The sequence below is a fragment of the Lissotriton vulgaris genome, chromosome 11, assembly GCF_964263255.1.
Source record: "Lissotriton vulgaris chromosome 11, aLisVul1.2, whole genome shotgun sequence".
Lineage (NCBI taxonomy): Eukaryota > Metazoa > Chordata > Amphibia > Caudata > Salamandridae > Lissotriton > Lissotriton vulgaris.
Genome location: NC_141699.1, coordinates 147,946,817 through 147,966,824, shown reverse-complemented (window position 1 = coordinate 147,966,824; position 20,008 = coordinate 147,946,817). Strand labels below are relative to the sequence as shown.

At 43.4% G+C, this 20,008-nt stretch overlaps 1 protein-coding gene across 2 annotated transcripts in view; it reads left to right on the top strand.

The window, feature by feature from the left end:
- Positions 1-20,008, top strand: part of MLXIP (MLX interacting protein) — a 2,166,122-nt gene that overhangs the window by 1,807,667 nt on the left and 338,447 nt on the right. For both annotated transcript variants that reach the window (XM_086942977.1, XM_086942976.1), the window contains one exon: positions 11,703-11,865. In XM_086942977.1, the coding sequence (XP_086799103.1) occupies positions 11,703-11,865 (163 nt within the window). The remainder of the gene's footprint in view (positions 1-11,702; positions 11,866-20,008) is intronic.

Sequence of the window (20,008 nt, the reverse complement as noted above, 5' to 3'; positions counted from 1 at the left end):
CGATAGCAAACAAACAGACACGCTTTCAGTTTTAGCAGAGGAAACCCCTTGCCTCCCACTGCAGCTGAAGCTGTCAGCTCTGTGAATTAACCCCCTCCTGGGAGAGTTAGCTCTTCCCAGAAGGGAGAGAAGGTTTCGCAGAGGTTTTGAGGCATGGGCAGGGTGGGCTCTGGTCCAGGGCCCCAGCCTTTCAAGGGGGGGTGGGAGTGAGGGGGAATTGGGGGGGGCGGGAGTCCTTCAGTTATTTTGGGAAGGGAGGGAGAGGTTGCAATCCGGGTTTGGGCCATGAATCGGGACAGTGGGCTCTGGTCTGCGGTCCTCAACTCATGAGTATCTTTGTGTGGGCACCCGGTGTTCAGGGATGTTGGTCTGCAGATTCGAATTTGAATCATAAAAGGTGTGAGAGTGGAGTGGTGGATGTATGGGTGGGGGGTGGATGGATGAGTGAGGGGATGGATGGTGAGTGAAGGGGTGAATGAATGGTGGGAGAGAGGATGGATGCATGAGTGGAGGGATGGATGGGAGTGGATGATGTGTGTATGGTTGGAAGGGTAGATCGATGGGTGGAGTGGTGGATGGATCAGTGAAATGGTGGATGGATCGATGGGGGGTGGATGGTGGACGAGTCGGTGTGTGGATGGATGAGAGAGGTGATGGATGGATTGATGTATTGACGGGTGAAGGGATGAATGAATGGATGGATGGATGAGTGAAGGGTGGACGAGTCGGTGTGTGGATGGATGAGAGAGGTGATGGATGGATTGATGTATTGACGGGTGAAGGGATGAATGAATTGATGGATGGATGAGTGAAGGGGTGGATGTGGGGATGGATGGGTGATTGAGGAGGGTGGATGGACAGGGGATGGATGGAGGAGTGAAGGGTGGATGAGTTCAGAAAACTTTTAAAGACATGGGTATACCAACAATCAGACGCCTCAGTGTTGGCAGCCATCTAATTTCAGCTTCTTCATTTTTTCTTTCATCCTCCTCCACTTTCATGTACTCGTAGCACGCTTTCCTAGCGCCAAGATGCTCCTTCCGGAGCGAATGTCTGCGCTCTATAAATACACATAAATATCAAATATCAAAATATCAAATGAGTTGTCAATGGATGGATTCATGAGTGGATGAGTGGATGGATGAGTGGGTGGATGGGTGAAGGGTGGATGGAGGGATGGGTGGCTGGGTGAGGGGGGAATGGAGAGAGAGCGGGAGGATGGATGGATGGATGAGTGATGACATGGATGAATGATTGGCAGAGTGGATGGGCAGGTGTGTGCATGGATGGGTGAGGAGAGGAGGATGGAGATGGATGGGTCAGAGAGTGCATGCATGAGTGGGGGGGGGAGGGTGGAGAGCGGGATGGATGGGTGGATGGATGAGTGGGTGGACGGATGAGTGACTGGGTGGATGGATGAGTGGGTGGGGGGATGGCTGGATGGGTGAGAGGGTGGGAGGTTGGATGGATGAGTGGATGGATGGATGGATGGCTGGAGGAGTGGATGGATGGGTGGAAGATTGGATGGATGAGTGGAGGAGTGGATGGATGAGTGGGAGGATAGCTTGGGTGAATGGTTGGATGGATGAGTGGGTGGAAGAGTGGATGGATTGGTGAGGGGATAGATTGGGTGAAGGGATGGATGGATGATGGATGATGGATGGATGGGTGAGGAGGTGGATGGAGGGATGGAGAGGTGAGATGATGGATGGAGGGATGGAAGGTGGATGGGTTTGCAAGTGGTTGAAGGGGTTTGGATGTGGATGGGGCTCAGATGGAGGGACGGAATGAATGGTGGGGGAGTTGGTGGATGACAAGGTGTACATGATGGATGGGGAGGGTTGTGATGACTTCCTTTGCTTTCTTGGTGCCATGAGAGCTGTGGTTCAGAGTGGAAGGTATTTGAATTGTTTGGCTGCTCCCTTGCCTATGTGTTACTGTTCTGTATTCTATGTGTGCTCATGTGTGGGATCTATGCATCATGGGTGTGACATTTTGCGTGACGTCCAGCTGCTACTTGAATGCGGGGCCCCCATGGGCAAGGTCGGGTTCCATGTTTTGGGTTCCGCTTGGTGAAGCACCCATGGTGTGTTCCCTATAGTGGGTTCCTCACGGCGGTCCTCCCTTTGGTTCACTTGTGCATGGTGCTTTACATCCTACAATTTATTTGTTTATTTGTTGGGGAGTTTGTGAGATTGGGTTCTCAGCACTTGCGGTGTTGAAGACTAGGTACCGTTTAGAACTGGATGTGGAGCACAGCCTGAGGATGGCAGTGGCAGGGATCCACCCACAGATTGAGAGTCTAGGTGTGGCTGGGCACCGGCACACCCGTCACATTCATATTGGTGGTGTTGTTGTTGATCTGTGTCCTGTGTAAGGCAGGGCATCCTAGTGGGGAGAATTTGCGCACATTTTGTCTTGGAGGATTGTGTTTTGAGCTGTCTGGTACGCCTCTGTCGTTTCGTCACACCCACTCACAGGCCTGCATTTTGCTAGGCACTCTTGTTGTGTTGAGCATTGTTTGCCGGATATGGCCCGTGGTGTGCGCGTGGCAGTCGATCATGTGGTGTGCCGGATTCCCGAGCGGGTTGTGGAGGGGCCCAACATCTGGGGGAATTCAGCTGGGGGGGCTCAACCTTGAAAAGTTTGAAGACCTCTGCCGTAGAGACTGCCGGGGTGTTGGCAAACGGTACAGCGCTTGAACATCTACAATGGGTGACCAGGGCGGATTGGCCCCAATATGGTGTGATTCGACTGACGACACGCTGCGATACATCTGCGGTGAGCACTAATGTAAATTTGGAGATCTGTATGAGTGCAGCCTGAAGCGCCCTGTGGAGTTGCTGGTACGGGAGGCGTGGGACGACTGGCGAAGACGCGGTGAGCTGCTCTTCCCCCAGTGCGCTCTCTGGTTCTTGAAACGAGTCGCAGTGAGTGTGAAGGACTGACATCGGCTGCCTGTACGTTCGCTGCCGTTCATGTGAGGGGACGCATCAGGTGGGGCGGAATATTGCAGGCCCCCCTTCAGTGCAGAGAATGGCAACACATTTAGGAATTGAGTGCTGCTGGGACAACATTGGTGTATGTTCTGCCGCCATTGACTATACGGCAGTCGGATACTGGGCAATGTATAATAACCTGGATGGCAAGTTGCGGCCTAGAATGTCGGCGATGTGACTGCACCTGCCATTTTGTGCCCACGACATCCCCCCTTCAGGTCTCTGTGACTGTGGTACTTGAGCAAAAACACGAGCGCTGCAAGAAGTGAGCAACTGGGATGTATATAGCGGTGGCGCTTCAAAGATTGCGCCCAAACATCTACGAGTTCTGCTGGGGACATTATTTTCTCTGGTGATTGCGACTAGTACAGGTACTGGATGCACGAAGTGGAGACACTGCACCCGCATGTTGCATGGTCCATCTGAATAAACTACGCGTGTGATGTGCGCATTAACAATCGAGACACGGTCGAACAGCGAACTGTTACCGAAGCACAACGGACGCTGCCCTCCAGACGCAGTGAGATGCAACGAAAGAACTAGTACAGTGTAGTGGTGCACTATAGCTACCGGTAGCGCTGACTACGCCTAGGCCTGGTGTGGGTCTGTGTAGAAGTGGGACAGTACTGGTCTATCCTGTAGTGCGAACAGTGACCCAGACAATACGCATATCGACTAACTGACCCATAACGCTTGCGGAGGTAGTGCAATCGCCATTGGTGCCCTCCCTCCTGACGACCAGCAATAAAGGTGTAGTTTTGTGCTCGGCTAAGGCCATAGCATAGTGTCTAGAGATGGGCAAACAAGAAAAGCAGCAGCAGACCGAGCTCTCATTCGAATCAGAACAACTAAAGAAATCTCAGATGCAGGTCGCTTCAGACACTGAGACCGACCTAGAAGCTGACAGCAGTACCAAAGTACTACATCAAGGGGGAGTCCGTGGGCAACTGGCGACCTCCGAGAGGGTACAACCCACATAGTTAATGGTTTCGGGTGTGCACTGCGGGCAGACTAGCTGCCTACAGCGGGAGGATGGTTAGCCGTAGATTTTATGTTACTTTCTTTGGGGATCCTTCACACAATTGGGATGCTGAAGTGGGAGGGGGGGAACTGTTGGGGTATGTTCTGGATACATCAGTATGACATATGGAATACAAAGGGTACTGCAAAAAGGTATAAGTATTAAGGATACATGAGCAGTAGCAAATATATATTTGAGAGAGGGACATGGCAGGCACTAAGGATGGCAAAATAACCTGGGTAACATAGAATGTCAGGGGTCTTAACAACCCGAAAAAACCCAGACTGATATTAGCCTACCTGGACCGTCATAATGTCCAGGTGGCATTATTACAGGAGATTCACTTTACTAAACATACAGTGGCAGCAGTGGCCACTAGGTGGGCTGGGGTGCGTTTGATGTCCTCCTACTCTTCGTATGCGAGGGGAGTTGTGATTTTAATCAGAAAAAATATTTTGTTTGAAAGTCTTCATGTGAATGAAGATGAGCATGGCCGCTATATAGTGGTGCAGGGGAAAATTATGCGGTACATTGTTGACTATTGTCAATATATATTGGCCTAACATAGATGACCCTCGTTTCTTTGAAACATAAAATACACAGATTACCGCCAGCTGCGATTATTTGTGGGGGCAACTTAAATGTTGTTTTAGACACTCTACTTGACCGTTGAACTACTGTAGAACACACAGTAAAGAGGGCCGCCCAAGTTTTTAAGGATGGCATGAAAGATCTGTATTTTTTGGACACTTGGAGGTTGAGACATCTTGAGGTGCTGGAGGGTACATGCCACTCGTATGTCCATCAGTCATGGTCACTCCTTGATTACTGGCTGGCCACGGGTGACGTGAACTCCTGGATCACCACAGTCACACATTTGCCTCGCAGTATTGCCTAACCTGTTTATACCCATGTATACATTGCCACAATTTCAACAGAAATTGCAATCTGCTGCACTGAAAGATCAGGTGTTCTGTGAGGGGGTGCGAGAAGCCATTGAGAACTATTTTACTGATAATGTTGGGTCGGTTCAAAGTCTTGGCACTCTGGGAGGCGTTCCAGGTAACAATACGTGGGGTATGCATAGGGTTACAGGCTGGAGTGCTTAAATCTTTACGTGGCTCTATGAAGAGGTTGGAGCAGGAACTGGTGCTCCTTGAACGAACCTATGAAAGCACGCCAGATAACATCACGCTGGCTAACATTCGATCAAAGTTCACGGAGAATAACAACCTAGCAGACCAGGAGGTGAGGCACATGGGGGGCATGTCTGGGAAAGCTTTGGCCGTCAGAATTGCTGAACCATGGGCTCGAAACCATACTGTGAAAACTATTGCAGGAGATGACGCTATTAGCTATGACACACTGGGCATTCTTAATTCCTTTGTGCTATACTATCAAACTATGTATGACAGCAGACAAACAGCAACAGAAGACGATAAAGCGCAATATCTAGAGGACATTGCATTGGTATGGTTATTGCAACGACAGGCTTTCCTAATGCACCCGCTGACAGTAGATGAAATTCGGGACGCTCTAACCACGCTGCCCAATCGTAAGGCTACAGGCACAGTTGGTCTGCAGGCAGAATTCTTTAAGGAATATATAGATATACTAGTGCCTTACCTCCATGAGATATATGAAGAGGCATATGAGCAGCAAAGGCTTCCAGACACACTCTGTGAAGCGCTGATTATAGCTCTATTGAAACCGGAGAAGACGCCGGATAGTTGTGAATCATATAGACCCCTTTCACGAATCAATACGGATGTAAAAATTTTAGCGAAAGTCCTGGCAAATCGGCTGTGGTTGCTGCTTCCTGACATGATGCTACCTGATCAGTCAGAGTTTATCCCGACCCGCTCCACAGCACATAATTTGAGGACACTATTCGCGGCATTACATCTTCTCGAACCTTCTTGCCGACGGTGGCAGTCCTCCGTGACGCCGCTAAGGCATTTGATTCTATCTCCTGGAGATATGTTTGCTGTGTTACACCGCGTGGGGGTGCCTTAAATCTACACAAACTGGATCAAGTTGTTATACACGGATCCCATAGCATGTGTACGATTAATGGGCAGACGTCTGACACATTCCAGATAAGACGCGGTACGAGACAGGGCTGCCCCGTCGTCTTTATTATTGGCTGTATTATTGAAACCACTAGCCTGTGTGCTGCGTCAGCGGCATGCGCAGGCGGCACTGCGTTTCCACCAGAGACCGCTGGCAGTATCAATGTATGCTGATGACATGGTGCTATATGTGCGAGTACCTACTGTATACCTAATTCGGGAATATATTCGCTTTGAATGGCACTCAGGCCTTGGAATAAACTGGAATAAATCGTTTGTGCTCTCCTTGACTGACTGCACAACGCGGGTTGACTTGGGATATCCGTTAGAATGGGGAACAGACCCAGTAAAATACTTGGGAATTTGGATACATAAAGACCCGCAAGTAATTATACGGACCAACTATGGGCCGGCAGTCACGTGGCTTACGGAGCAAATCTCCAGATGGATCAAACTACCATTAACATTTGCGGATAGAATAGCACTAACGAAAATGGTCGTACTTCTGAAGTTTTTATATTTATTTGTGAATATCCCTATTAAGTTAACACAACATTTCTTAAACACACTTCGCACCTCACTAATTACACTAGCATGGGGAGGTAAAAAGCCAAGAGTTAAATCGGAAGTGCTGACATTACCGTATGAGACGGGTGGCTTTACAGTGCCTGATCTGCAATTGTATTATCTTATTGTATTATTGTATTGATTTTAGCGCTGGGTTACTTACAGGTGACTACGCGCTCTATAAAATTAAATAATAATAATAATAATAATCTATGGCTGTTAATACATTTACACAGTACTGTTTATTTTAATTACCGTGGGACTTCCACCATGAATACATGGAAGACTCAACCATGTGATTCTATGAAAAATATCAATACTGGAGAACCACAGTGTACAGGTAAGTAACTTGTTTTTTTCACTTAACCTTCAGTACATTTATTTTTTGCTTGAATGGTCTAACCTCTTCAGATCCATTACTCCCCGACTGCCGCCCCTCTTTCAGTCACTGTTTACCTGCCTGATAAAATATTTTTCCCTACTACATTTTTTTCTTTCCATATGTCTCATCCTGGTCTCTGCATCAGCATGTAAATCAGATTGGAATGTATGTCACTGGTCCAAATCCCCATTTTACAGTTTGTCACGACATCTTAACAGAAGTTCTTGTGACTTCTATGATGGCAGAGCACAGCTCCAGCTGGTGTCAGTGAGATGCTGTAGGAACTAATTCTTCTGACTCCAATCTGCACCTGGAAGAGGGTGTTTGCTTAAGGAATCTGCGGGAGCTGGACCATCCATAAAGGACATTACCAAAGATAAACAAAGTATCACTAACGGAAGCTACCTACCCCGATTAAAATGCTGTTTAGGTTTAACAATAATTGTAAGGCCACTAGTCATTGTCTTTTGCTCGCCATAGAACGTTGATTACTAACGCATCTTTAGCACTGCGCTCTATCTAGCAGCTGCTTACCTGTTCGTTGCCCCCTGGTCCGTCGCGGCTTGTGCCGTTTGTGCGGAGGGGACTACACCATCCTTGGAGGTTGCCGCTTCCCCTGGAACAAACAGGGTTAGCGTCCTAGCCTCAGCCCCACGCTTGCAGGTCCCTCCCACTGGCCCTACAAAGCCCAGTGCGCCGAGCGGACGCGCGCAGGCAAGAAATCCTTAGATCCAACTCAGCAGAGGATCGAGGCTGCTCACGTTGCTATTTTTAAAAAAATCAGTCTTTTTAACGCTTTATCACTGCATTATGAGAATTGTTTGTAGCTTTTAAAATTGCCTTTTTGCACACTATTGTAGCCTCAAAAACATTGCTTTTGCTCGCCATAGAACGTTGATTACTAACGCATCTTTAGCACTGCGCTCTTATCTAGCAGCTGCTTACCTGTTCGGTGCCCCCTGGTCCGTCGCGGCTTGTGCCGTTTGTGCAGAGGGGACTACACCATCTTTGGAGGTTGCCACTTCCCCTGGAACAAACAGGGTTAGCGTCCTAGCCTAAGCCCCACGCTTGCAGGTCCCGCCCACTGGCCCTACAAAGCCCGTCTGCGCCCGTCCGCTCACGGCCGATTCCAGACGCCAGGGATCCTGCCCGTTTCATCCGCCACTCCAGCCCGTTGCCTTCTCAGACAGCACGGTAAAATGGGCAAAATCACGTACACTAGCATAGAACTACAAAATCTCAATCCTTTCAAACAACCTATCCTTACAGCCCAGCCCCCCAGCACTCAACTAAAATCAACTGTAGTTAAAATACCAAAACAAACAACCTGCCGCACAGATCGCATCTCCAAACCTCAGTCCGACCTAGTTTGCTTATATTGCAATTCTAGATCAATGGCTAAGCACTCACTACAAATCTGGGCGCTCCTGGACTCTGTCAAACCAGACGCGTTGTTTGTTACAGAAACCTGGCTACAGGAGTCGTCCACAGCAGACATTGCAGTAGCTCTGCCCCCAGCATACACAATACATAGGCTTGACCGCCCGGGCAATAAAAAAGGGGGTGGAACGGCCATAATCCATAAGTCATCTATAAAAGTCTATATAAATGACTTTTACCTCGAATGTTGGGGTGAGATGCTCATTGCCACTATGACTGTGGACAATAAAGAATCATGGAAGATAGCCCTCATTTCTAGGCCCCCTGGATCCAAGGCTCATTTCCCTGAGAAATTAGTGGAAGCGATAGCACTCTATGGCCTTGCTACTGGAAACTTTCTTCTACTAGGAGATGTTAATTACCATCTTGAACAAACCATTGACCCTCACACTACAGACCTAATTACCAGCCTGGAGGCTCTACAGTTATGCCTACTTCCAACAGGTCCAAGCCACGTAGCCGGCCATACACTTGACCTTGTATGTACCAACTCTCCAAAGGTAACGATTATACAGACTGACCCAGTCTTTTGGACAGACCATTTTATTATAAAATTTGTTATAAATGGTTCTCAGGCCCCGGCAACTCGCTCAGCCAAGCTGAAAAAGAGCAGGCCATGGAACAAAATCACCCTGTCTGCCTTTGCCGCTAATTTTTCCCCTCCTATCATTTCCCAATGTACTAACCCTAGCCTAGCCGCCATGAAACTTGAATCGGCAATCACTCTTGCATTAGATGACATAGCACCCATGCGTGAATCCAAACCTTCGAAAAACAACTCACCCTGGTTCATGCCAGAGTTGAAGCAAACAAAATACTCTACTAGGATGGCAGAACGGAAATGGCGACACACAAAAAGTGTCCAAGATAGGGAAAGATATAAAACTGCACATCTGCAGTATATGAAGGACATTGCTGAGGCAAAAAAAGTCTATCTAGGCAACAGGATTACACTAGCAGCCAACTCACAAAGAGAACTCTTTAACATTGTTAAGGAATTCACTAATCCATCATGAACGCAGCAGGCGCCCCCGATACTAAGGACTGGGTGGAATCTGTAGCCTCTTACTTTCATGAGAAAGTTAATGACATTCATAAACGTTTTCCCCAGTCAACGACAAAAGATGAAACCACTACCTCCTACGTCAATGGGCAAAACATCCCCAATGATCATTCTGCCACGCTAAGACAGTTCTCACCCTTGTTAGAAAACGAGGTGAACCAAATCTTGTTGAAAATGAAATCTGGAGCCCGGGAGACCCTGCCTCTCCGCAAGTTATACCTAAAATCTCCCCAGTTCTGATCCCCATCCTAACCAACATTTTCAATCAATCCCTACACCACTGTATTGTCCCTAAGCACTGGAAGGAGGCAGTAATCAGGCCTATTTTAAAGAAACCCATGGCTGAACCGGATCAACTTGTAAACTATCGACCAATTTCCCTTTTACCACTCTTTGGAAAAGTTATAGAGGCTCTAATAAGTAAACAGCTCATCGCCCACCTGGAATCCAACAAACTCCTCGACCCATCCCAATCCGGTTTCAGGGCGTTCCACAGCACTGAAACAGCCCTGCTTGAGGTCGTGGATAATATAAGACTGTCTTTGGACTCTAAAGAATCGGCTATACTGATTTTGCTAGACCTGTCTGCGGCATTCAACACTATCTCGCATCGCATTCTGTTAGAGCTCCTTGCAGAGGTTGGTGTCGAAGGCGGCGCACTTCAATGGCTGACAAGCTACCTTGGCAACAGACGGTCCAGGGTGCAGTTAGGCTCCCACTCTTCCATTTTCTACGAAAATGACAAGGGTGTCGCATTTTGAACCCGACCCTTTTTAACATTTATGTCTCCCCCCTGGCGAAGATCATCAGAGAACCTGGTTTTGGAACCGTATCCTATGCTGACGATACCCAAATCCTCGTCACTATCAACCAAAACCCTGATGATATAAAAAGAAGGTTAAAAAACTGTATGATCAGTATACAAGAATGGATGACCAGAAATTACCTTATGATGAACGCCGGAAAGACTGAGGTCATGCTTTTCGGCAAAGCCGACCAAATCTGGTCATCAGACTGGTGGCCAGTCTCCCTCGGTCCCTGCCCAGTCCCCAAGCCCTTTGTCAGGAATCTTGGAGTAACAATAGACGATAAGTTAACCATGTCTGAACACATCAGGAAAACAGTGGGAAATAGCTACGGCCAGATGCGCAGTCTGAGGAAGATCTTTAAATGGATCCCACTTTCAGCACGTATGCCCCTAGTCCAGGGACTCATTGTTAACAGGATGGACTATGGAAATGCCCTTTTTTCAGCCATCAACCTAACACTATTGAATCGACTGCAAGTCCTCCAAAACACTGCTGCTAGGCTAGTACTAGATCTACCCCCTCGTACCCCTTCAGTAGCCTGCTTCAAGACCTTGCACTGGCTCCCCATACAAACACGCATAAAGTTCAAACTATGCTGCCTAGTCCATAAAGCTGTAAATGGTTATGGACCTGTCTATCTGGAACATAAGCTCAAGGCCCACGTCCCAAGCAGGACGCTACGCTCTTCCAGCAAAGCCCTTCTCTCTGTACCCAGAGTTCGAACAGTCAGAAACGGAGACAGAGCCTTCAGTAAAACTGCCCCAGAAGCCTGGAACTCCCTCCCCATGCGGTTGAGGTTAGAGCCTGATCACATGAAATTTCGAAAACAGCTAAAAACCTGGCTCTTCTAGCCAGGTGAGCCCTCCTACTTCCTGGATAAGTTGGTCATGAGGATCCTTTTTGCCTGCTAGCGCTCTGAGACCTTCGGGTGATTTATGCGTGATACAAATGAAATAAATAAATAAAAGACAATACGGTCAGGCAGTGTTCAAAATCAGAAGAACAACAATTCAAATTCTTTCAAGAACCTAAGTGATGTGTGTTTTAAAAGGGAGATTTGAATGTTATATTCACGTTCAGTCCCATTCAAGTAAGACGCTTTTTCTCTTATGATTTTCTCCAGTTGCATGGAGTTATGAAATGTTAATCTATATGATATTTTTGGCTCTTAACAAATGTCTAGTCAAAGACAATACTGCATCTACAAATAATAAAGTTCTAGTTTTGGGACGCAAATGGGTTAATGTGGGATCGATACACATTTTTCAATAAATTATCACTTAATTAACATTTAACTTGTTTGCGCACTAGATCTCATTTTATTTTTAATTGAACCATGTTCATTTCAGAATTCCAGTGTGACAGAAATCCATAGAAGTTTCTATGCTGGGGCAACTCATCCCATTCAGTCCCCAGTATCCCATCTCTTCTCCTCTGTTACTGTTCCAGATGTAAAAAGTGAGCACATCTCGCCACAAAAATATAAGAACCAACTTCCCTCTGATTTGCCAAGTAAGTCATTTAATTATAAACAATTTGCCCGTGAGGCCCCTATAATATATTATACGTGTATGCTGTTATTACATGTGTTTTTACATCTGGACCCATCCAACCATGAGTCCAAAAAATATGTAGACTGCTGAGCAGTCCATATTGAAGAAATGCTCATTGCCAAGTAAGTCACATGTCTGTATTATTCAACAGCAAAAGAGGTAAGATCATTAAACATTGAAGATGGATTTTTGGCAAATATGAAAAATGGTCATACCCAGGATTCATGGATTGAGACCACTTGGCAAAAGGCTCTATCCCTAATAAGCCACTCTTAGATTGCTTATTTTTTCTCCGAATGTGTCTGTGTTTTGTTTTCTCATGAAAGATCTCCCAGTGGCCATTACTTATCAAAGTTTCGAACACCAAATAGTCTTATTTTATACTTTTGAAATGTACTCCATGATGGCTAATTGTCTTTCTCTCTACAGTCTTGCTATGAAGTGTATTTCTACCTATGCAATGAAGAAAAATGCTTCTGACTAAAATGGCACATATATATGTAACATTTTTATTACAAGCGGGTCAACTGCTATAAAAATCGTAATTATATTTAAAGAAAAATATTTTTTGGAGCCACATTTGGAAGGTGTAAGTAGTTCCAGCAAGTTTTCTTACTCTTGTGGAGTATCCTTGGGCACCATAAACAGTTTTTTGTGATTTAGAGCATCTGTCCATGACTGTCAGTGATTCGTTGAGGGGGAAGAGCGGCTTAATTTAATCAAGTGGCCAATATGTTGTCCTAATATTGACAAACAATCCCACCCCAGTACTCTTGGATAATTGTGCAGTTCTAGACCATGTCCCTTAGGCATGTCTTAAATGAAGGTATCTAAAGAACTGAGACTTGTGAAGTTTGAATTTCGCTTGCAGCATTGCAGAGGACAGGGTGAAAGGTGGGGTCTTCCTGGTGCAAGAATAGCAGTTGTTCATAATGACCAATTGGGACACCCAGCATTGAAGACTCATCAGCCATTCCTAACATTCCTTCAAAACCAGAAAATTATTGTTTAAGTTCCCACCAAGTGGAAGCCACGTATGTGAGAAGTTGGCCTGGCATATGCTGTCCACTATTCTAGTGGGATGGGTAAATGTGCCTTCAAGGGATTTATTCAATTGAATGATTAGTTTATTTTAAGATAACATTTGGGAGCAAGATGGAAGATATGCTTTCTAATTGATTTCTTTCAGCTCGTCAATTCTTTTAGACAATTTCTTGTAAACGGGTACAACTCCGTTCAAGAGCAAACAATCATATGGAGTAAATCTCAAAAAGGTGTATAGAAAAGACAAAAATGGGTGTATATATGAAAGTATTAAATTTTATATTAGAATTTTTCAGGGTACTTGAATACAATACAATGAAGCGATTTGGTAACTGTTAAAGGTAAGAGCGCTCTGCAGGTAATGGAGAATATAATGTATAAAGTCAATTGCGGTGCTCCAGACAAAAAAAGGGTCGGTTACCACGACCCACTTATGTGCTAAATATTAGCTCAATAACAATCAAAATTATTTCATCGAGCACTCAGATAGTCCAAACAATAAGAAAGTTATCTTGCATCAACTTTTTATTCTCGAATCCTTCCAATTAACATGTTTTCATTGGATACATCCTTGAATACAGTACAATCTTCTGTACAATCTCTTTCAAATATGCAGCCACGTAATCTTGCAGCCAACACGTGTTTCGTCTGATCTTGTAAGATCTAAAGACTTCCTCAGGGCTGCAACCCAAACAAAATATATTTTGCCATTAAGTTCACGCTGTTTGTGCCATAAAACAATTACATAAAATGCATCACCAGAGTTTTTTAAGAATACATCCCTACCTTAGGGGTGCTCAGAAAAGTACAAGGGAAAAAAAGTTTAGGTAAGGCTGAACACCAAGTTGGAAAAAAAGGCACCTTTTTTAATGTATTTAGAGTGGGTAAAATATCTTTATCACTTATTTAGTGAGTTCTAAAGTTTATTAATAGTGAGTCAATTATAAAAGAAAAGAGGTGAGCATGCTTTTGGGCATCATACCTGTATTTCCTCAGATATAGATATTGAGTTAAAGTCCTATTCTGGTCAGGTAAGAGTCTGCATGAGATAGTAATAATATATAACTCGATAAGTATTATATAAAGCTTGGTAGCAGATCGGTAATATTTAATAAATGGTAGGAGTGATTCTCACCTAGTATTAAACGTGAAGCGTTTAAATTCTCAAGTTTTATAGATGTGGTCGTTTCCAGGTGTCCATATTTCGTCACCTGTTGGATTAAAGACCATGGTTAGTATTGGTCTTATAAATTTAATCGGTGCTATGCCGACGATCTCTCAATACTAACAAGCTTAGTGCTACGAGTATTATCTAAAAAGGTCTCTTGATAATACCCTTCCAACACGCACAAGTCGGATATTCTAAATTAATCTTACCTCGCGTACAAAGTAATGTACTCCGGAGCGCGTCTCTCTGTACTGGCGTCCTAGTTGGGCGCCATATTGCTATTCCCTTTTATCCCTACTGAGACTAGCGGGCGCCATTAGAGTAAAACGCATTACGTATTTCGATCTTGTTTTATTTATTATTATCTTTCTCTGTTAGTGTATGAGAAAACCGATATTGTCCTAATTTATTGGTATAAGTAATGGATATATGCATAAGAGAATCAGGATTTCCGTATATTTTGTGAAATCTCGATTCAGTCCGTAATAATTATGGCATATATAAACCGATGTTCTCTTATATTTATTTCACTAAATTTTAGCTTAAGAAGGTTAGTATAGTTCTCGTATTTGTTACTCGTACATATTCGAAAATTGATATATCGGGGCGCCATGTTGGATTGGTATAATCGTGTATTCTTGATAAGGATACGCTTACTCATTGGTCCGCTAGTAATGATTGTATAATACTAGTTATGAGTATAATACGTCAATACAAAATTATCATAATAATAAGAGTTATATTTGAAGGAGTACAGGTCTGTCGCCCTTCAGTTGCCCACCTAAAGTATAAGTAATCGAATACACAGCAAGATGTAAGAGGAGTAGCAGGAAAGTTACTAATTTCATTAAAGATGATATATAACATATATAAACTAAAGTATATACGCACATTCTGTTTCTCAGTTCTACATCTTAATCTTCAGTATTCCATTTAACAGATGTATAAATACACAGTACATGTTCATACATTTAGCCAGTAACAGTAATACTAACATCAAGGCTATAATAGTTTCTGGTCATCTTATTAGTATAATGGTGTGTATACATACATACCCAAAAAAAAATTATATTTTGCCATTAAGTTCACATACATACATCATCATAATACAATACAGGCAATGTACAATAGATATAGCTATTCATTTCCCAGCAAAAATTCATATTCATGGTCTACATTTAAACCCATATCTACTGCTTTCAACCTTATCAACCAGGTCACTTCTCTTCTTCTCAATGTCAGAATTCTATTGCCTCCCCTGGGGTCTAATTCTATGTGGTCGATACTATGATAGGTGAAAGTATGTTTCACTCTATCAAGCTGGTTTCTGATTATATGAGCCGCAGTGGGGTACCGAGTATCCCCTTGTTTTATGGCTCTAAAATGTTCAGACATCCTGTCTCTAAGTCTCCTCTTGGTACTTCCGACATATATCATTCCACAGCTGCATGCAATAACATACACAACAAAAGTTGTGTCACAGTTAATAAATTTTTCTATGGCAATTTCTCCAGTCTCATTGTAGTTAAAGCTCACCACTTTTTTCCTTGCCCATCTACAAGTAGGGCATTTACCACATTTATAGAAACCTTTAAACTTAGATAGCCAGTCTTTGTCCAAAGGTTTCTTAGGATAGCTTGGACTAAGAATATTAGCCAATGTCAGTCCTTTCTTATATGTAATCGAAGGATTGCATGTAATATACGGTGCAATATCTCGATCAAGCATTAGTAGAGGCCAGTGCCTCTTCAAAATGCCGTATAGTTTAGTACTATCTGTACTGTAATGTGTTATCAGTCTAACTTTGGCTTCTGGGTCAGAGCTCACTCTTTTAGGTTTGGTTCTTAAAAGATCTGGTCGCTTGAGTTTTTTGACTTTAGAGACTGCTTTTTCTATAATTTGTGTGTCATAGCCTCGTCTTTTAAAACGTATTGACATGTCTCTCAAGTTGTTATGAAAGTCTCTATCTTGGGAGCAGTTCCGTCTTGCTCTTATCATTTCACCATATGGTATGCTGTTCAGTTGGCTTTTCGGGTGACAGCTTCTGGCATGAAGTAATGCATTACAGCTGGTTGGTTTTCTATACATTCTACTTCTAAGATAACCATCTTCTACAAATAGCTCTACATCTAAGAATGTGATCTTATTATAATCATAGAGAGTTGTAAATTGTAAATTATAAGGGTTATCATTTAAATAGTCAAAGAAACCTTTAAGTTGTTCAACTGTCCCTGTCCATATTAGGAGGCAGTCATCTATAACCCTGCCCCAATAGTATATATATTGGATCCATTCTCCATTGTTGGGGCCCCAGATTTTCTCCGCCTCATACCACCCCATAAAGAGGTTGGCACAGGACGGAGCAAATCTGGCTCCCATTGCTGTACCAAGCCTTTGACGGTACCATACACCATCAAAAAGAAAGATGTTATTCTTCAGTACTAATTCTGTCATTTTTAACAACATTTGTGAATGATCGTAAAATTCTGCTGCTCTCCTACTTAAGAAGAAATCTAGTGCTTTAATACCTTGGTCAAGATCAATATTTGAATAAAGTGATACTACATCTAATGTAACTAGTAGCATCCCTTCTTCCCATGGAATGTCACTCAATAGGTTAAGTATGAACTTAGTATCCTCAACAAAGGAGGGTAAGTTGTATACAAAGTCTCTCAAAAATATGTCTATGAATTCCGAGAGGTGTTCTGTAGGTCCACAAATGCCAGAGACAATTGGCCTGCCTGGCGGCTTGTCCCGACACTTGTGGACCTTAGGTAATGTATATAGACATGGTGATCTTGGGTAGGTAGTTTGAAGGTATAGGTATTCGTCACGATCTAAAAGGGATAAGTCATACCATTCCTTAACCAAAGCATTTATGGTTTCTATTAGATCCTTCATAGGATTGGTGCCAAGTTTAACATAGTATTTTGTGTCATTAAGCTGAGTAAGGACTTCCCTCTTGTAATCAGTGGTATTCTGTATCACAAGGTTACCACCTTTGTCCGCTCTACGTATTGTAATGTCCTTATTATTCATGAGTTCTTTTAGAGCTCTCCTCTCTCCTGGTGTTAGGTTGTCATTTTTAGGATTAAGAAACTTAGGTTGATGACGATCTAGTTCCTTTTCTATATCCGTACTCACTGCTTTAAAGAATACATCTATAGTATTGTCATGTGCAAGTCTTGGGGTCCATTTTGAACGTGACTTAAGACCGCTACCCTCTGACAAATAGCGTTCAACTTCTAGGTCTTCTATTAGTTTTGATATTGTGACAGGGTCATCCTCATTTTCAGTTAAGGATAATAGAAGTTGAGTGTCTTTTAGTTCTTGTATAGTAAGATTACTTAGCCCTCTTTTGGTGGAGATCGTTTGTTTATCCGGCACATTACAAAAAAAATTCTTAAGCTTAAGTCTTCTCGTAAATTTAAAAAGGTCAATCTTAGTCATCACCCAATCTTGCTTCCTAGCTGGACAGAAACCTAAACCTTTTTTTAAAACACAAATCATATCATTAGTTAGTTGTAAATCTGATAGGTTGATAACTTCTATATCACTTACTTCTACAATATCACCTAGTTCTGTCCTTTCCAGGATCTCAGGCTTCTTTTTATTCTCGATCCTGGATCCCCCTCTTCCTCTCCTGCCTCTCCTGGTCCTCTTGCTGTTATATTTCGATTCCTTTCTGTATCTCGGTTCCCCCTCCGTAACCGTTGAACCTCTACTAAAAAATCAGTTTCTGAAGTTGAAGCTGTTGCGGTTAGCATTTCCTCATTTTCATCACTAGATATATTACTAGAGGATGCTTCGGTATCACTTTGAGGTGTGGCGCTGCCAGTTTGTAATAACTAATGCAAAACTAGAGACCGAAACGTTGACGTATACACTTTTTTCTTTGATATTGATTTGTGGTTTATTTTAAGAAAAAGTGTCGCAATTGTTACAGTGAAGGTTTTCAAGTGCATAATAATTACCTTCTTGTTTCATTGCATGTATTGTATACAAGTACCTTGAAAAATTCTAATATAAAATGTACTACGTTCATATATACACCTGTTTTTGTCTGTTCTATACACCTTTTTGAGATTTACTCCATATGATTGTTCGCTCTTGAACGGAGTTGTACCCATTTACAAAAAATTGTCTAAAAGAATTGACGAGCTGAAAGAATTCAATTAGCAAGCATATCTTCCATCTTGCTCCCAAATGTTATCTTAAAATAAACTAATCATTCAATTGAATAAATCCCTTGAAGGCACATTTACCCATCCCTCTTACTTTGCCCGATCCCTCAAGGGTAGTTTGGGTTGCCCATTTCTCTCACCACTATTCTAGTGGGCACCTTGCACCAGTCCAAATGACCTTTATTGATGGTAGGTTTAAAGACAACCTTTATAGAAAGCTGACCTAGTGGTAGCTGTGGAGAGCAGCCTTTAGGCTAAGTCTTGAAGGAATGTAAAGCAGCTTGTTTTACCAGTCTATAATCTCGTGAATGACCAAATGAAAAGAGAACCACACCAGGTATATATAAAATATATATGTATTTATTCTAAACACACCCCTCTAGTCTCTTTATTAGGCTAGAGGTAAAAGTACACAAGTTAAACTTAAGTAGCATACAGTATACGTTTTGCCCTAGGGGCCTCACAAACCATATTCTAAGAAAGTGGTATAAGTACTGCTGCAAACATAGAGACAAGGCCTAGGGCCTGTAGAACCGGTGGGGCAACCAGGAACCACCCAAGGTAGGGACGCAGGTGACCCACGGGGGACGCGTGCAGTGTCTAAACACAGCCACAAATCACCATTGACTTCAATGGAGAAAGTTACGGTTAGATTTTGAAAGAATAAGGACACCTAGGAGTAGACTAGGAACAAACCCCTTCAGTACTGGACAGTTCTAGAGTCAAGACCCACAGGAGCACCAAAGTACTCGTGTTACCTCACCCAGGGAAGCCGGGTGCATAGGTGTCTTTTTGTGTCAGATTTCGTCGTCGTTTCCTATGGAGAGCTGCAAAGAAGTGCTACAGGCGGCCAGTGTCCAAATGGATCCAAAGGTGGATCGGAGATCTGAAGAACCTGAAAGCAGAGGGTCATTATAAATAATGGGGTAACCCAAACAAGTCAATAGCGGACCTGGGTACAATACGAGAATACAAAACTGGTCTGTGACTGATTTACCATGAGATCAATTCAAATACATACAATCTGTGTTGGGTAAAGAGCTACAACACTGGTATTCAATACCTTCAAGAGCCACTCTCATGTATGCAATCAATACCCTATTTATGAAAGCATGTGCTTAATGCGAGTGTACGGCAAGACCACACAAGAAGCGCCACAGAAGCCAATATCATTTGCAAAGCATTTATTGTTCAATTAGATTCAAAACCTCATTTGATACACTGGCAGTAGGTTGTGCGAGGGGAAGAAAAGGGAAGTTTAGGTAGTGGTAGTGATGGATAGTGAGAGTGAAAGTCTTAGGAGTGAAGGTAAAACAATTCTATTTGTTTGGAAATTACTGGCAAGCAGACAAGTGTTAGAAGACCTGTCCGTTATTGAAACATTTATTTACACAGATTCTGTAAATTACAATCATGCAACAATGCACTTTCAAGGGTATGTAGGGCGGGAAACCGGTACAGGCCTTTACCCCCCTTATTCTTTCATACTACAATCATACCAATGGATACCTAATGTTCTGTAGTAGGGGATCTCTGTGTATAGTCATAATCTAGTGAATAGTCCCGCCCATGTGCGTGGACCCCGGCAATCAAAAATAATCTCTTAAGGTGTCAAAATAATGCAGAAACTGCAAAGACACTTAAGAGAGAATTTAAAGACAAATAATGCAGCCTATATCCACAGGCTACACTGTCCAGTACTTCAA